Here is a 17,920-nt window from a genome sequence, read left to right as displayed (position 1 = left end):
AGCTACATTCACAAACAGACTAGCATTATAGACATATTTACGTAAAACAAATGCTAATTTAATGTTTTGTTTTTGCTTTTAACCAAGAATCGAGACTGTTTCACGTCCATATCTATAAACAATTCGGAGATTTAAACATTTACAAGAATTTTCACCAGAAAAGCTCTGTTTACATAAGGCGGCCGCTAGCTACATTCACTAACAGACTAGCATTGTAATTCGACATATTTACGTAAAATAAATGCTAACTGCACCTTTTTTTTTTTTCTTTTAACCAAGAATTGAGACTGTTTTACGTCCATATCTATAAAAAAAATTTGGGGATTTAGGCATTTATAGCCAAGAATTTTCAACTGAAAAGCTCTGTTCACATAATCCGTCCGCTAGCTACATTCACTAAAAGACAAGCATTGTACTTTGACATATTTACGTAAAATAAATGCTAACTGCACCTTTTTTTAAAACCAAGAATCTAGACTGTTTTACTTCCATATCTATAAAGAATTCAGGGATGTAAGCATTTATTCACAAGAATTTTCGTCACAGCCTTCAGCCTGTTGTAGGACACTAGTCATTTTTTTTGCATTGACATATAAGCACAGCCTTGATTACTTAACTTACCTTGACTTAGGAGTATGATTTGTTCTGTTACAATACTTCTTAGGTGTGCAATAAGGCATTTATAAAATACCTGCTTATTTTGGGGGAAAATCCGATTTCAGGAGGAAGTAGTTTCAAAAGGAGACTCATTTGAATTGTGTAAAAATGAATACTATGCTTTATTGTCAATATTCAAAATAAGGGTAGGGGGGAAAAAACAAGTTTCCTTTGCGTGTGGCATTAAGCAATGGTGAGGATGACCCTTTCGCGCTTCCTCCGCCGCTTCTTTTTATCCGCCAGTCGTCCTGTGGCTTCGGCAAAGAACATCACTTCCTCCTTGCTCTCCACCTCGCGCTGGAGGAACTGCAGGGCAGCGCTGTTGAAGCCCATCAGGTCCTGAATAACAGAGGTGGAGGTGAAGGTGATGATAAAAAAAGAGGCGGTTCGAGTCGAGAATAAGGACATCTTACGTGAATGTCCTGCACTTTGGAGAGCGTGTTGGTGCGCAGATCGTCAATAATGGGAAGAAGCTTCTGGCTGCTGGAGATCTGACCAAAATGAATTCTGAAGACAGAAAAATGATGGAAGGATTTATAGATATTAAACTTCACGTAGAACTAGGAGGCACAATGCCGCATTAAAAAAAGAAGTGGCGTAAAGATCAGACTCACTTGAGCAGAAAGAAGAGGCATCGGCACACAAGTTCTACCTCCAGGCCTTGCTGGATGAAGCCGTTGAAAAGTTCCAAGAGGTCCGGAACATACGGGAATGGTAAAACCAGCAGAGACACTTCCAGCTCGCTGACACACCACAACAATAAAATGTAATCTTTCAAAACTGTTTGTTTTCAAACGTTCATTTTTCTTTGTCAGAGTTGCTTCTTACCTGGATCTGACTTTCTTGATGACGTCAAGAATGTAGCGTGACGGCTGGACACACAAGTAAAAATTATACAACGAAATTAAGTAAAGTGGGAAAACAATAAAAATAGAAAGTTTTTAAAAATGTATTTGTTATTCTCTGCCATTTTTTCCGTATTGGAAAAACAGGAAGATGGAATAAAAATAGGATAATAGGTGGGAAGTGGAAAAATGAAGAGGACAAAAAAATTGTAATAAGAAGGGAAAGGTGTGAACAAATGAAGGGAAAAAAAAGGAGTCAACATGGAGAAAACAACAGAAAATGTAATGGATCAAGTAGTGGGGGAAAAAATAAAAGAAAACCATGAAAAATCGAGTGATGGCTATTAACGAAAAAAACAAATTAAATCTCAAAATAAAAACAAGAAAATGGGAATTACAAAGCCAGAAATACAAAAACAAGTTGTTGTTTTTTTTATTAATAATACACTTCTAAATTAATTAATAAAAACATGGGGAAAGGCAGAAAATGGATTTAGAAAGAATAATTAATATTAATTTAGGAATGTTTCCAAAACATTGCCGCAACAATTAATACTAAATATTACGATTCCCACTGTGCAAAACATCCGTAGGCTACATCTCTTTCCATCATTTATTGTTAGTTATAAGTTCTGAATCTTATGTACTCACAGAAATGTTTCCAAAGGCCACAAGAATGGGATTCGGTTTGGGGAGTGCCAACTGTAAGTGAAACAATGAAGTATCAACAATTCTGTCTTAACAAAATAACACTCACTTATGATGAGAGGCATGCGAAATTTCCGATTGTTAGATTATTCGCAATTCAGCCGTGGAAGATTGGAGAACGATTCACAAACATCCAAATTCCGATTATTTAATTATACCAAGTAAAGCGGAACTAAAACACAATCAGTGTGTTTTCGTCTTCGGGACGCAATAAGGAAGAAATATCATGTTCAACTCATGCCGCTAGATAAAAAAAACATAATACCTAACTGCGACCAACAGCATATACAATGCCTTGCAAAAGTATTCGGCCCCCTTGAATCTTGCAACCTTTCACCACATTTCAGGCTTCAAACATAAAGATATGAAATCTAATTTTTTTGTCAAGAATCAACAACAAGTGGGACACAATCGTGAAGTGGAACAACATTTATTGGATAATTTAAACTTTTTTAACAAATAAAAAACTGAAAAGTGGGGCGTGCAATATTATTCGGCCCCTTTACTTTCAGTGCAGCAAACTCACTCCAGAAGTTCAGTGAGGATCTCTGAATGATCCAATGTTGTCCTAAATGACCGATGATGATAAATAGAATCCACCTGTGTGTAATCAAGTCTCCGTATAAATGCACCTGCTCTGTGATAGTCTCAGGGTTCTGTTTAAAGTGCAGAGAGCATTATGAAAACCGTGGAACACACCAGGCAGGTCCGAGATACTGTTGTGGAGAAGTTTAAAGCCGGATTTGGATACAAAAAGATTTCCCAAGCTTTAAACATCTCAAGGAGTACTGTGCAAGCCATCATATTGAAATGGAAGGAGCATCAGACCACTGCAAATCTACCAAGACCCAGCCGTCCTTCCAAACTTTCTTCTCAAACAAGGAGAAAACTGATCAGAGATGCAGCCAAGAGGCCCATGATCACTCCGGATGAACTGCAGAGATCTACAGCTGAGGTGGGAGAGTCTGTCCATAGGACAACAATCAGTCGTACACTGCACAAAGCTGGCCTTTATGGAAGAGTGGCAAGAAGAAAGCCATTTCTCAAAGATATCCATAAAAAGTCTCGTTTAAAGTTTGCCACAAGCCACCTGGGAGACACACCAAACATGTGGAAGAAGGTGCTCTGGTCAGAAGAAAACCAAAATTGAACTTTTTGGCCACAATGCAAAATGATATGTTTGGCGTAAAAGCAACACAGCTCATCACCCTGAACACACCATCCCCACTGTCAAACGTGGTGGCAGCATAATGTTTTGGGCCTGCTTTTCTTCAGCAGGGACAGGGAAGATGGTTATAATTGACGGGAAGATGGATGCAGCCAAATACATTCTGGAAGAAAACCTGTTGGTATCTGCACAAGACCTGAGACTGGGACGGAGATTTATCTTCCAACAGGACAATGATCCAAAACATAAAGCCAAATCTACAATGGAATGGTTAAAAAATAAACATATCCAGGTGTTAGAATGGCCAAGTCAAAGTCCAGACCTGAATCCAATCGAGAATCTGTGGAAAGAGCTGAAGACTGCTGTTCACAAACACTCTCCATCCAACCTCACTGAGCTCGAGCTGTTTTGCAAGGAAGAATGGGCAAGAATGTCAGTCTCTCGATGTGCAAAACTGAAACATACCCCAAGCGACTTGCAGCTGTAATTGGAGCATAAGGTGGCGCTACAAAGTATTAACGCAAAGGGGCCGAATAATATTGCACGCCCCACTTTTCAGTTTTTTATTTGTTAAAAAAGTTTAAATTATCCAATAAATTTTGTTCCACTTCACGATTGTGTCCCACTTGTTGTTGATTCTTGACAAAAAATTGAAATGTTATATCTTTATGTTTGAAGCCTGAAATCTGGCGAAAGGTTGCAAGGTTCAAGGGGGCCGAATACTTTTGCAAGGCACTGTACAAACAACGCCCAGTTGCTAGTTGCTACAAACATACGGCCATATAATGCTACGGTAGATATCACATATATTTAGATCTAGATGCGAAATGACAGACTTACCGGCGTTAGTAAACAGCCGCCATCTTAAAGCAGCAGACTTCTTTGGAAGTCTCTGTTGTCGCGAACCTACGGTAATTAACTTTTTATCTAAAATACTCCTAAATCGGCAAAATCTTGACTTGAATCTATCTTTAAATGATTGAAAAGTTTTTAAACTTTCACAAGTCAAAAGTGGACAAGGGAGATTATGGAATAACGAGAGCAATTTTAACAACTTTAATGATTGATTCACAACATTAAATTAATTGAATGAAGTTTAAAGCTGCTGATCCAGATTGGTGACTTGAGTATTTTATTTACTGTTTTTAAATGTTAACTTGATACTGAAATAGTAGTTTGGTTTAGCCTGAGAGGATTTTTTAACAATTCTGAAACTAATGTACGAAACATTAAAAGCAGGGAGGTGCATCAATAATAGATTCAAAATCGAATCGGAGCCTCTGAACTGTAACCGAATCGTTAGATGCCCCAAGATTCCCACCTCTACTTATGATTGGATCTAACAAGATCTCACTGTGCCTACTCAATATTACAACCCTGAAACGCTCTGAAAATTCTCACCTCTTTTCCTGCTCGCTCACATGCGTATTTATGTTCTTCCATCTTTCTGTTCTCCCCGCGGAGGAGCTCCAAAGCCTCCATGATGCGTTCGGCCTGGTTGCCAAAAGCAAACACGCACTAAAATCAACATTGCTATTCATAAAACCTGTAGCAACAACTCAAAACCAACTCACAGCTTTGACAGTCTCCACCGTTTTCTTGCCGGCTGGCGCGGCTTCGCCTTGTGTCTCTCCGGGCACCTGCCACGGAAATGTGATTGGTTACAGCCTAAGAGGTTGAAGAGTTGATAATAATTTTCTAACATAGTATAGCATAGCATAGCGAAATACAATAATTTACTACAGCAATCACGGAAGTGATGATTTTAAGCCATACTACTCCTTTATTGGATAGCAGCTTACCACGGGAGCGTCACCTTTGCCTAGGCTCTCCTCAAACTCTGCCTCTCTCTCCTGTCAAAAAGCAACAAATTTAATGTCAAGAATAGATGCTTAAAACAGAAATCATTCCTCTTGATTCTTGCTGCTCACCATCTCCCGTTCCTCCTCCAAAATGATGGGTTCCCTGGTCCTCTCCCATAGTCGCAAAGACTTGTCGTGTGATGCCGACACCAGATGGTCGCCGTTGGGGCTGATGCTCAGACACCACACCTCGCGATGGTGGCCCTTGAATAACGATGATCAGTGAACATCAGGAATAATTTTAATTTAGCAAAGCAGAAAAGAAAGCTTGTTTTGAAAAGCTTGCTACTGATCGGGTTTTTGCACTGATTTATAACTGTTATTATCAGGTGTATATTTTGCTCTGCACTTTAGCACTGACATGACTTTATGCTGCTGTTGAATCTTTGTTGTACTTATGTCCAATACTGTCTCAATGTTTACACTTGGTACAAGGGTATTTATTATATGGGTTTTGCACTTTATCAACTTAGCTGTATGGATGCTCCAAACAAAGTTTCGTTTTACTTTTGTAACAATGACAATAAATATTCTGAATATACAATACAGTATATATACTGTATATACATATATATATATATGTATACTGTATATATACTGTATATACATATGTATATATGTATATACAGTATATATATACAGTATATATATACAGTACTGTGCAAAAGGTTTAGGCAGGACACCTGCCTAAAACTTTTGCACAGTACTGTATATACACATATTGTAGCTTCTACAGTACTGTATATACACATATTGTAGCTTCTACAAGGACAACGCCAACTTGGTAATGATAATGCACAGTCAGCAGGAAAACAGTACATTCTTTTCAATTAATTGTACCCACCTGGACGGTTGCCCGAGGGTTTGAGATGATGCGCGCCACACTAAATGCTAATGCTAATGAGATCGCGAATGCAATGCAAACCTTACGAGCCACCTAGCCAATCATCATCGTGTTTTCAATGGCGTCACCACCCCTGGGAAAACTAATTAATAGGGGTGCACGATATCCATTTTTTTGGAACCGATACCGATATCGATAACTTTCTGCTCCTCAAAGCCGATACCGATATCAATAACCGATAATAAATATATATGTATAACCTGAGGTTTTGAACACCTGGAGGTTTCCAAAAAAAAAAAAAAAATAGTGGTGGATTCAATATAGATTTGCCTTTGATCTCAACAGATTTTTCATAATGACATGAACAAAACAGCGCGTTTCACTTCTGCACTGCCCGACAGCCATCTAAAAATGAATGCACTTCCATAAACCCCAAGGCTTGGTCTTTTCTTGCTTTTATGGGAAGACCCTCGTCTTAATATTGTGAAAGTACAACAGAAAAATACACATACTCAATATACAACAAACTGCACAATACACTTATATACACAACTATTATATGTATAGTATAGCACACTAGCTTAAGCTACTAAAGCATTGGCTGGCTTCTATAACACAACAACTTATTAAGTTCTGTACATATGACCCTTCACCACAGAAGTAAACATATGTTGCACATCCATATGTTATAGTAAACATAAAATAATTACAGACTTATATTTCCGAGGCGGAAACGTAACAGAAAGCATTCACGATTGTCAATGCTACTGCTAGACACCGCAATGTGTATGTGAATGAGCTCGTAATGTGAACCAAACTACTGTAACAAAAAATAGATGCAGCCAATTATTCTGACCAGCAGGTGGGAGCAATGCCCCGCAAATGGTCAAATGCTTTCCCATGCTAGTGTGCCAGCACAGTACATATTATTGGTCCTATTAATAATGTTATTGGATTTATCGGGATGCCGTCATAATTCCTATTATCGGACTGTTAATTATCGAACCGATAATTATCGTGCACCAGTACTAATTAATTAAATTACGCACTACTGAAAAAAAACGCCGTTATACTCTCATGCTGTTGTTAACAACACTGGTCACGAGCGAATCAACCAGACACTGCTACGATGAAGGCTAACTATACATAAAATGTCACACATTCTGAACATGTGACGGAAACTATTGTGAATTTTCGTCTCGTCAGACAAAAACTGGCATTAGTCTTGTGATGTTTTAGTCTCCCAAACACATTTTTAGCTTGTTATCGTCTCGTTATTGTCATGAAAAAAAGTGTTCGTTGACGAAATATTTTCGTTGTCGTCATCGTTGACGAAAACAACACTGCTTTTAATGTTATTCTCAAAGAGTTGGAATTCTATACAAATTGCGACTGTTTTGGAATCCTGTTTGTACAAACAGTTTGGGCTGAAGTAACTGACTAAGGCATCAAAATTAAACAAGTGTACAGATTCTGAAGCCTATGTAGTCAACATACAGGTAACGTGTCATATAACTGCTGACCACCACTCATCATTTTCAACAACGACATCAACCATTTAATACCACGTTATCACCACGTGAGAGGAGCAATTCATTTCGGCGAAGAGACTGACCTCCAAAGTCTGGATGTGTTCGAACTTGTCGGCATCCCACTGCTTAATCTTCTTGTCCTTTCCCGCCGTGAAGAACAAATGCGTCTTGGGAACAAACTGCAAAAACATGACGCTACGAGCACAGGAAATGACTTTTTAACGCCCGCGTCAGATTGGAAAGCGTGTAATCTCGGCGTGTTGCCAACCTGTCGTCGTGCGCAAACATTGACCGGTGACAGTCGCCGAAGTCTAGCCCCCATATCTTGACGTTGCGATCTGCAGAGCCTGTGGCGATCAGTGTGCTGTCCTGGGGAATTCAGAAGGAATGTACCGATATCAAAATTCTTAGCCAAAACCGCAAACTGAATATTGGAAACACTTTGCCAAAAAACGAAAACTAAAAGTCTGCACAATACACATGTAAACAATTTAATTAAAAGAATACCATATTTTTCGGACTATAAATCACAGTTTTTTTTTTATAGTTTGGCAGCGGGTGAGTTTTATACGCTGGAGCGACTTATGTGTGATTATTTACGGTCGTGTCGGGCCAACGTCTCTCTCGCTAACTTTTTTAAAAATAAATATATATTCATATATTTATACTAAAATGATGTATGGATGTTAAATAAAATAAATAGTTTGGATAAAACAGAGAAGGCGCTTTGCATGCCTGCGCACGTGAACGCAGTGGCCTCGCTCCTTTTTCAATCTTCCCCTCCCGCGCGCATCCTGGTATTTCCTTTGTGGAGCAGCTATAGGAGTGAAAAAAACTAAAGACAGGGGAATTGAAAAGCAAACATTTCCCCCAAAAAATGTGACTTATACTCCGGTGTGACTTGTATAGGTTTTTTCCTTTTCATTGCGCATTTTTGGGCTGGTGAGACTTATACTCAGGTGCGACGTATAGTCCGAAAAATACGGTACATATTTTATTTCATTATTTCCCAATTAATTCCCTCTGCCGCTCTCAAAAGACTCAGCCACAGGAGTGTGTATGCTGAGAGTAACTTTTTATTTTCTTCATTTCTGTTAACTTTTTGTACTCGTCGTATTGTTCTTTGTGTTTGTAGGATATGTGGCTGATTAAACTAGAGGTGTAAAAATTCTTTCGCATTGAACCTCCCAAAGGACACTTCAGTGAAACAGATTTTACAGACAGCTATTCGTGCATCTTTCTTGATACCTCAAAATAATTCCAAACAGTGGACATGTTGACTGTGAGCCAGGCGCATTTGCAAGACAGCATCAGCCAGCGTTTCGCTTCTCGCTGTGTTTAATTACATTGTAACAAGAGGACTAAGGTTCTTCGTAAAAAGTAAAAGTACTTAGTTACTGTTCTTAAGTGCATTTGTTGTGTATCTGTACTTTGAGTAAAAAAAGTAAGTACTTCATCCAACACTGGGCACGTCAACTGAAACAGCCATATTCGAATGTAAGCATTTCAACATTGCTATTACTCACGTGTGTGATGTCCAGACAAAGAACAGGCAGCTTGTGTCCATACAGCGACAGGAAGAACTGCAGAGAAAAGACGACAGGAAACAAGAATTTCAGTGCAGTGAGTGCTCGGCCAGAATATGTGGGTCATCTCCACATCCAGTGAGCGTTAACCTTGAGCGTGTCTGTGTAGAAGATTTTGACAGTGCAGTCCAGCAGGGAGACAGCCAACAGACGGTGATTGGGAGAGAACTTGACACACAGGACATCTTCCTCAAGCTGTAATGTACGTGTATGCTTTAACGTCAACCTCCTGTAAGACAAATATGGGAAATCTCTTTAAAAGAGGAAAAAAGGAACAAAATGGGCAAAAAAAAAAGTTATCTAAATAAAAGAAAAAGAAACATACTGAGAAAAGGGGATAGAGGGAAAAAAGGAGGAAATTAATAGGACAAAAATTAAAGGGAAAATGCAGTCAAAGAAAAAAATTGAAGGGTCAAAAAAGGAAAAAATACATTGTTTTGTTATGTTCTTTTTTACGATGAGGCATAAAATAAAATATGGTAGTAGGCAAACCTCTTCCAAAATGTTCAACGACCCCAGAGGCTCATTAAATTTAGTTTCAAAGTTGCAGATTCTGAAAGGCCCTGTGGGGGTGCGTTCCGTTGGCAGTGAGCGTTTTGTGGCAAACGCTGAACATGTCCTAGAGTATAGCAGAGGTGCTGGCAGTGGCTTGATTAAAAAAAAAAAAAAAATTAATAACATGGTCACCACCTGACACCTTGCTTACTACCGGGTCACGTTGAATAAGGCGCTATTGGAAAAGTTAGCTGTTTGCATAGGAGGCGTTAACCTGGCGCAAAAACAAATTAGCGATTTTTTTTCTTTACAAAAACAGCTAAATTCTCAAAAACTCCATTCGAGGTTGAAAAAGAAGATGATTATGATAGTTTTATCTACCTTTGGTGTCTTCAAATAGGTAAGACATGCTTGCATTGTAGCCATATTATTGTTTGTTGTTGCTGTTGAGCTGCCGACTTGCAGAGAGCTGTTCGATATTTGTGTGCAATTTAGTGTTGTGAAAAGGGGGTGTTAAACTGAGGCTTATTATACCTTTTAGTTTTCCAATGTGTCATTGCGCCATCTAGTTGCACTGATTTGTGTTATGATAAACGGACACTTTTTATTTCCAATACAAAAAATCCCAACACACACTGTAGGTGAAATAGAATGCCATCTTTGTAGTAGCCTTGTAGTAGCACGTAAACTATCCAGCATGCGTGTGTACTGCCATTGTGCACGCCTTGCACGGAGAAAACGTGCGAGCATAAAAAATTTGGACCGAAACGGCTGTTTTTGGATGGGAAAACTGAAGATCTTCAGCACCCCCTGCTTTGAGTGACTTCCAGCAGCCCTGGGTGCTGGCATAGTGATAGCATGCTGCTCGGTGGATGGAGACAAGTCACGGCTGAGGAAACCTTGGTAAATGCAGTGTGGGACACTCAAAAAATGGTTCTCACACCTCTAATTGCTACGATAAATGGCATCTCAATATTTGTGTGGAACTGTAGTTCACAACAAAACAAAACTTACGTTCTCAACAAAAATAGTAAAGCTCTTTACAAGGCTATTATTACTCTCTCTCCAACTCATTAAAATAAGTATTTTTTTGTGCAACAAGAAGAGTCAATCAGGAGCCAATTGAGTAGGCCGAGCCCTAGTGGCGACGAAGTGGCTCCCATCCGGATTAAATGGCAACTGGCTGAGGAGGTGTGGAGGTCGCCCAAAAGAAGAAAAAAAAGTGAGGAAAAGAGGAATTGGTCGTGCAATAAGAGTATTGTACTAAGTAAGAGTATTGTACTAAACTACAGCAAATGCACGTGTGCATTTAACTACTGCTGTTTTGTATACTGTAGTCTATGTTTGATTAAACTCCAAACTATTCACGCACAGACTCAAATGCACTGTACTCATTGGAGCCACAATGTGACGCGGAACATCAAGGGAAAGCAACTTCAGAACAGGTGTGAAGCACCGATGAAGCAAATTAATTTTATTTTACTTCATCTAGTAATTTATATTTTTTAAACTGGGTGCTTAGAAATAGCGTGTGCCTAACACTTCCAAGCATTTATATGTATCTAGGTCAATTGTTGGTACACAAACAAACTTGCCCACCCACATCTTATCTTAAATTTTGAAACTTACTTATGTCCACTGGCTTCGTCTTTCACCAGCTCAAAGTCCCACAACTTGACCGTCTTGTCTGCACCTCCTGTCACAATCCCCCGCTACACACATCACAAACACAACAACACATTGCTAAATGTCATACACGTCCTTCTTATTTTAACACATAAACAAAGATATTCAGTCACTATTATTACCATACTAGTAGTAGTAGTTGTACTAGTATAGAAACAGTTCACGCATACATTGTGTAAGTAATGGCATGAAAGAAAAAAATGCTGTAAAATGAGTTGTTGGTGTAGCGGGTATACCTGGTCAGGTGCGGGACACATGGACCACAAGGCTCCATCATGGCCATTGAGTGTCTCTAGGAGGCTTCCCGAGGCCAACTCAAAAATCTGCAGATTACCAGACTGCCACAGGCAAGGAAACAAAAATAATTTTCACTAAGATTTAGATCAAGATGGGTACAAAAGTGTGGCAGATACCTTGGTCCCCAGGATGATCTGTCTGTCCCCAGGCACAAAGAGGGAACAGAGGGCATATTCACACGCCATGGTGCGCACAACCTGCAGCGTCGACCTCAAATAGGAATAAACAAAACAAAATTAAGTTTATTTTAGTAGCATAATTTCGGCTTTAAGAAAAACATCTCAGCACAACATCAAATCCCAAACATAGATGTCAAGTGCATCAAAGCATAAGGAAACCAAAGCAATTCATTCACTGCTTCATTCATTCAAAACTGGGGGGGGGGGGGGGGCGTCAGTAACTTTGAATTTCACAGTATTATATGGAATGTCTTCTATTTAAATATTTTTGTATTATTATTCTTGCATTCTTTACTTGGAAATTTAATATTTCCATTATTATTTTTTAATCATTTGATATTATATGAATGATCTATTAATTCTTAAAAATATGTTGTTTATAATATCTTGTTTTGAAATATGTGATGATGTTTTTATGCATTATATATAAAATATATTATTATACTTAAAAACGTTGTTTTGTAATATCAAGCATATATACAAATATGTTTAGTATTCGGAGAGGAAAGCAGTGCACCACTAACACTATGCATAGTGGAGATGGGGTACTGCTGACTTCAGCTCGGGACGTCGTGAGTAGTTGGGGAGAATACTTCGAAGACATCCTCAATTCCACAGATACGCCTTCCTTTAAGGAAGCAGTCCGTGGGCTCCGAGGTGGGCTCTCCTATCTCTGGGGTTGAAGTCACTGAGGTGGTTGGAAAGCTCCTCAGGCTCAGCTCCCCATGACCCACGACATGCTGGAGAGACTATGTCTCTCAGCCGGCTTACGAACGCCTTGGGATCCCGCCAGAAGAGTTGGTTGAAGTGGCTGGGGAGAGGGAAGTCTGGGCTTCCCTGCTAAATCCGCTGCCCCCGCGACCCAACCCAATTAAGCGGTAGATAAAGAATGAATGAATAGGTGGTTGACATCTGTCTCAATATGGGTACTGCTACTGCATTATCTGGGTACTACATATGCAATATTTGCACAGTTACATTATAACATCCTTGCAGTTACATCAATATCTATGCACTAACTGTCATATCAAGTCGGCGACTGTATGCCTCCTAATCTGAGTACTGTAAAGTGTTATATATGCACTGTTATATTACCACCACATCACCACTTGCTGCTAGTCACTTATTCACTTTATTCCCAAACTGTGTACAATGTAACCGGTTTTTTATTAGCTTTATTATACTTTTGCTTGTGTTATGTGGTGCACATTATTGCAAAGCTATAAATGTCTGTACAATGACAATAAAGGTTTTATATTCTATTCTACGTGTTTGGCACTTTACAAAACAACAATTACTTACTTTTCATGTATTAACATTAAAGTATTTGAAAAACTGATTTATTACATTTAATTACTATGATGTGTACATGGTAAATATCCTCCAATAATTAAAAAAATATATATTTGTCAAATTTCAAGTGACTCACACTTTATGAACAATCACATAACAATTGCCAAACAGCACATAAAATAGATGCATTTAAAATCAGACTGTAAACCACAGAAAGAAAATACACAGGAAAAACAAAAATATGAATAAAAATAGTGTTTTTATCCTAACCTGTTCCACACTTTGACGGTGTCCCCGGACGCCGACAGCAGGGCCAGGTTGTCCGAGCTGAAGGCCAGTGTGCGCACATCGCTGCGATGTCCACCCAACGTGAGGCGTGCTGTTTTGTTGGCGGCTGCCGTAGCCTTGTCTCGCGTCTTCAGGCTGTACGTCTCCAACGTGTTGTTCTGCAACAGCAGCGCCACCTTCAGCTCACCGCCAGCGCATGACAGACAGTCGGCCCACCTGAGATGATGAAATGGGCACATTTTGACTCACGCCTGACTGGGGTCAAGTCACGTGACAAAGGTTGCCCGCCTCAACTGAGACGCCACCTGATTTTGGAGGAGGCTTTGATGTTGCTTAGTCGGATGATCTCGTCCTTCAGAGTCTTTTCCACAACCGGCTCCTCTGCCTCATTGTCATCTTCAGTGTTTCTGAAAGAGGAGATCACTCATCGTTATAATCATAAGAAACAAGTCATTACACGACACACATATGCAGTTATGTTCTTGTAATGATCTGAATGGAAAAAGGGAGGTCCTTACTTGGCCGCCTTCTTCTTGGCTTTCTTCAGCTTCTTGGCCATCTTCCTACGCACTTCATCCTCTGACAGCACAGTGAAGACCTCCAGGATCATGCTGTTGCCCTGATGAGTCACATGCAAAATCACATCTTGCATTGTTAAACATGAACCTGTAGTGTATTTTCCTTGAAGCCATGTTGTACTTACATGACATGCCATGATTCTGGCCTTGCTGTCAGTGGTCAAAGACACAACTCTGTCTCTGGCCTCACGGAGGATGGACCCTGCTTTTGTGCACGTCAAAATACGCTAAAAGACCAACAAAATGGTTAAAAGTCAGTGATGTGCTCTGATCGTAAAGACGTTCTTTATGTTCTCTTTACATCTTCAGGACTCTCATCCGCATCTTCTTCTTTCCCGTCACCTTCGTCGTCCTCTAGCACACTTTTGCCCTTCTTTATTTTAGGCTCACCCTCAGCCTGCTCCTAGATGTCATTGCAGACACACTGTCATCAGTCACAAGCTAACGGGAGTCTATACTTCTCATCTACAAACTTTTCGGGTCTCGGCTCACCTCCTGCAGGTAGTTAATGTCCCACGCTCGAAGCTCACTGTCGGCTGAGCCAGTCAGCAGCCGTTGCTCCTCATTGAGAAAAGTCATGGCCCAAACCTGATGATGTCACAAAAATTCCAATAATGTCCTCAATGCTGCAATAATGTGCAATTTAATGATGTATAAAAATTGAATGCATACTTTCTCTTAGCAATTTACTTTATATGTATTATAGTCTTGGGACAACGAAAATACAATGTTTTATAGCCGTAAAAAGTTTTATTTTCGATTTCTGTAAAATAGTTCTGTACATGTCATCACAAAACGTCTTGATTTGATAGCGTGTCTTATAAGCAAAGGCTGCGTACACTAACTTTGACAGCCATTGTATAATGCCTCTCGCTGTTTGTGCCTTGGAAAAGCATTGCTTGTAAGTATATTCTGCCTTTTTTTCATGTAACATGAGTTTTATGTAGCATATTTTTGGTATATTTCGTTTCCATTTATAGTTAAGAGGCATTTAAATTGCAAGTTGTGTTCTGCTCTTCAAATTAACACTTTGTAATTGACATTTGAAATCAGATGAAATCCAAACAACACCCGACCCTAATCATAACGCTTTCAGGAATACAGATCAACAACATTCATTGCTTATTTAAAAAAAAAAAAAAGTAAATATTCTTTGTTACGTGAAGAGGAAGACAGTTGATTCGTGTAGCCATTTTTGTTTCTTTCACATGATTTCAAACTCGGTGTTGGTTTTCTTTGGTACAATGTTCTTCAGCATGAAACTGTCTAAAAATTAAATCAAGCTGTTATCACAAAAACACTCACCTCACTGCGGTGGCCCACCATGGTCTTAAAGCAGTGCTGCGTGTCTAAGTCCCACCACTTGACAAAACTGTCCTTGGAGCTACCAATGACACACATTAAATGAACTACAGTCTCTCACACACTTTTATAAGCACATAGCAAATGTGTGCACAAACTCCGAACTGAATCAAACGTGCAAGTCAAATGGAAGTCAGCACACACACCGGTCACCATTAAAAAAAAAATAAAAATAAATAAATAAAGCTTCTCATTTAAAAGTAAATAAATAAAAGAAGAACAGTTCCTTTGAGACGATACCTGGTCACTAAGAGGTTCTTGTCTTTGAGGAAGAGTGCTTGCGTGACCTCATCTTTGTGTCCTCGCAGTCGGTAAAGGCCACACTCATTGATCACGTCCCACACGATGACGTCTGTGTCCTACAAACAAAAATAACTCGTTTTACTTGTCAGAAAACTCTTAACTGTTACCTTTAAACAAATAACTATTAAATTTTTGTTTTATTATCATGGTGGTATTATTGTGTATTGTTATCTTGCAGTTTTATGTATATTTCATTATGCTAATATAAATAGTATTTTGTATTTGATTACAATTTTTTAAAATATCTTTTTAATACATTTCAGTTGTGATTTTTTTCTACTTTTCTTGTATTTGTATTTCAGGCATCTATTACTTTATTTTTGTGCTATTGTTCATACATATTTGTATCACTATTATTTTGTATTGAATGTTTTAAACATACAGTGTTAAATTTTTTGTACCGAGTATGTTTTTATTTAAAGCATTCATTGTTTAGTTCTGAATGTTTTTGCATGTAGTATATTTCATTTACAATATTTTTTAAATAAAACTATGTTTATGCCTGATTTTATTTTTCCCTATATTTATCATTTAAGTATTCTATTTTCATTCCGTAATTTAAGTTATCGATATATAGAGTTTTTTTATTAATTGGATGTATTGTATTTGTGTGCATGACTTTTGCTAGCAGGTCACAAGACTTACTTTAGAGCCGGTGACGAGTCTGGCTCCCAGTGCATCGTAGCGTATTGACATGACGGCTGACTTGTGACCGTTGAAGCAGACATTGCTCTCCCCGTTGAGTAGGCTGAATATCCGCACAGCGCCATCCTCATATCCCACAGCCAAGTGGATGCTGTCAGGCGATGGCTGCAGGAAGGTCACCTCGTGTTTTTGGCCTGAGAGGATCATCACCTGGAGAAGGAGAAGAAATATCTGAGCAAAAAGTATCAAAAAGCGCACTCTTTTCCTTACCTTCTCAGCTTTACGGGTGTCCCAGATAAAGACATGTTCACACGCCGCCACAGCCACATGGCGGCCCTGCTCACCACCGCGTAGCGTGACGTAGCAAATGTTCGCTCTCTGGCTGCCAATCACACCAAACACGGGGCCGGGCACATAGCGTAGGTATTGTTTGGTCAAGCCCATGATGAGCCAGATCCCTGAGACAGACCACAGGAAAACTATTTGCCGCCAAGTTTTGAAGTTTTATGTAAGCAAATACAACCTTTCGTGGAATGTGGACCAAATGATTTTGTGATTTTGATCTTTTGTGAACACCTTTTCATAGACATTTTTTGGGGTTAACAAATGGTATTTTAATGACTGTATATTGGAATCTTTGTGGGAAATCACCACTTTCCTAGCCAAAATCTGTGACATTTTGCACCCAAAAAAATGTTTCTTTCAGAAAATGGGTTGCTGTTATTACTCCCATTTTTCTATTCCTAATCTTTTCAATGACAAAGACCAAATATCATGTTTTAAGTTCGTTCATCTTCCGTTATATGGCAAATCATGTTTTGTGGTCAACTATTGTAATTTTTGTTAAATTACAACCTTACATTACAACATAAATTACAACCTTATTTTAGTACAACTTGAGTTTGAATTGCTAAGTAATTTCATTTTGAAGGTAGACTACTTCTTACATGGCCAAATATTTTATTTATCGTCAGTTACGAATACAACATCACAGAGTCTCATTGTAAACAATTTATAATTCATAATTAGGTGGAGAACCCTATTGTTACGTATATAATCAACAGGTCATCAGATTAAAAAGTAATTTTCATACTGTATCAACATTTTACAGCACTGAGGTTGCATGGGATAAGCTAGGCTACCTTGGACTCACTGTTTACTTGTACAAGACCTCCCAAGCGGGCGGGGTCAACGTATATAGTAAAAGAAAAGCCCCATTTACGTTTTCAACCCCGTCCGCCCGGCTACCACTGTGCCACAAATCGCTTGACTACGAAATGCCAGAACACACGTGTTCGCACTCACATTGACCATAAATGTTTGTCTGTAACTGTGGAGCAACTTAAGCTCATGTGTTTCAATTGATGCCCAGTAAATGTAGAATATTTTGTTATCTTACCCCTGAAACGCTGTAGCAAGCTTGTTCCTTCCGATGCTCGTGTGTTGGAAATGGAATCGCTACAAACTGGACTACTAAGGTGTACTCAATCGATCACAGATTCACATCGGTAACGCTGCTGAGGCATAAGTTTTTTTGTATAAATATATATATGATGCACAGATATACGTTTATATTTCTCAATGATATTTAA

General features: G+C 39.0%; 1 protein-coding gene across 1 annotated transcript; it reads right to left on the bottom strand.

Moving 5' to 3' along the window:
* Positions 1-539: 539 nt before the first annotated feature.
* On the bottom strand, positions 540-17,891 carry wdr3 (WD repeat domain 3). Its single transcript, XM_057852446.1, has 27 exons — positions 17,728-17,891; positions 16,599-16,786; positions 16,329-16,538; positions 15,621-15,739; positions 15,324-15,402; positions 14,511-14,606; positions 14,320-14,421; positions 14,144-14,245; positions 13,959-14,059; positions 13,746-13,847; positions 13,423-13,656; positions 11,797-11,890; positions 11,620-11,721; positions 11,327-11,409; positions 9,293-9,431; positions 9,143-9,199; positions 7,885-7,985; positions 7,700-7,811; positions 5,310-5,444; positions 5,181-5,231; positions 4,953-5,018; positions 4,780-4,872; positions 2,154-2,204; positions 1,486-1,529; positions 1,272-1,400; positions 1,071-1,164; positions 540-996 (listed from the first exon to the last, which is right to left on the bottom strand). The coding sequence occupies exons 2-27, from the start codon at positions 16,770-16,772 to the stop codon at positions 841-843; spliced, it is 2,826 nt and encodes a 941-aa protein (XP_057708429.1). The 5' UTR covers positions 16,773-16,786; positions 17,728-17,891; the 3' UTR covers positions 540-840.
* Positions 17,892-17,920: the final 29 nt, after the last annotated feature.

The sequence above is a fragment of the Corythoichthys intestinalis genome, chromosome 12 (assembly GCF_030265065.1).
Source record: "Corythoichthys intestinalis isolate RoL2023-P3 chromosome 12, ASM3026506v1, whole genome shotgun sequence".
In the NCBI taxonomy this organism is placed as follows: Eukaryota; Metazoa; Chordata; class Actinopteri; order Syngnathiformes; family Syngnathidae; genus Corythoichthys; species Corythoichthys intestinalis.
Note: the sequence above shows the minus strand (reverse complement) of the source record. Positions and strands in the feature narration are given on the sequence as shown.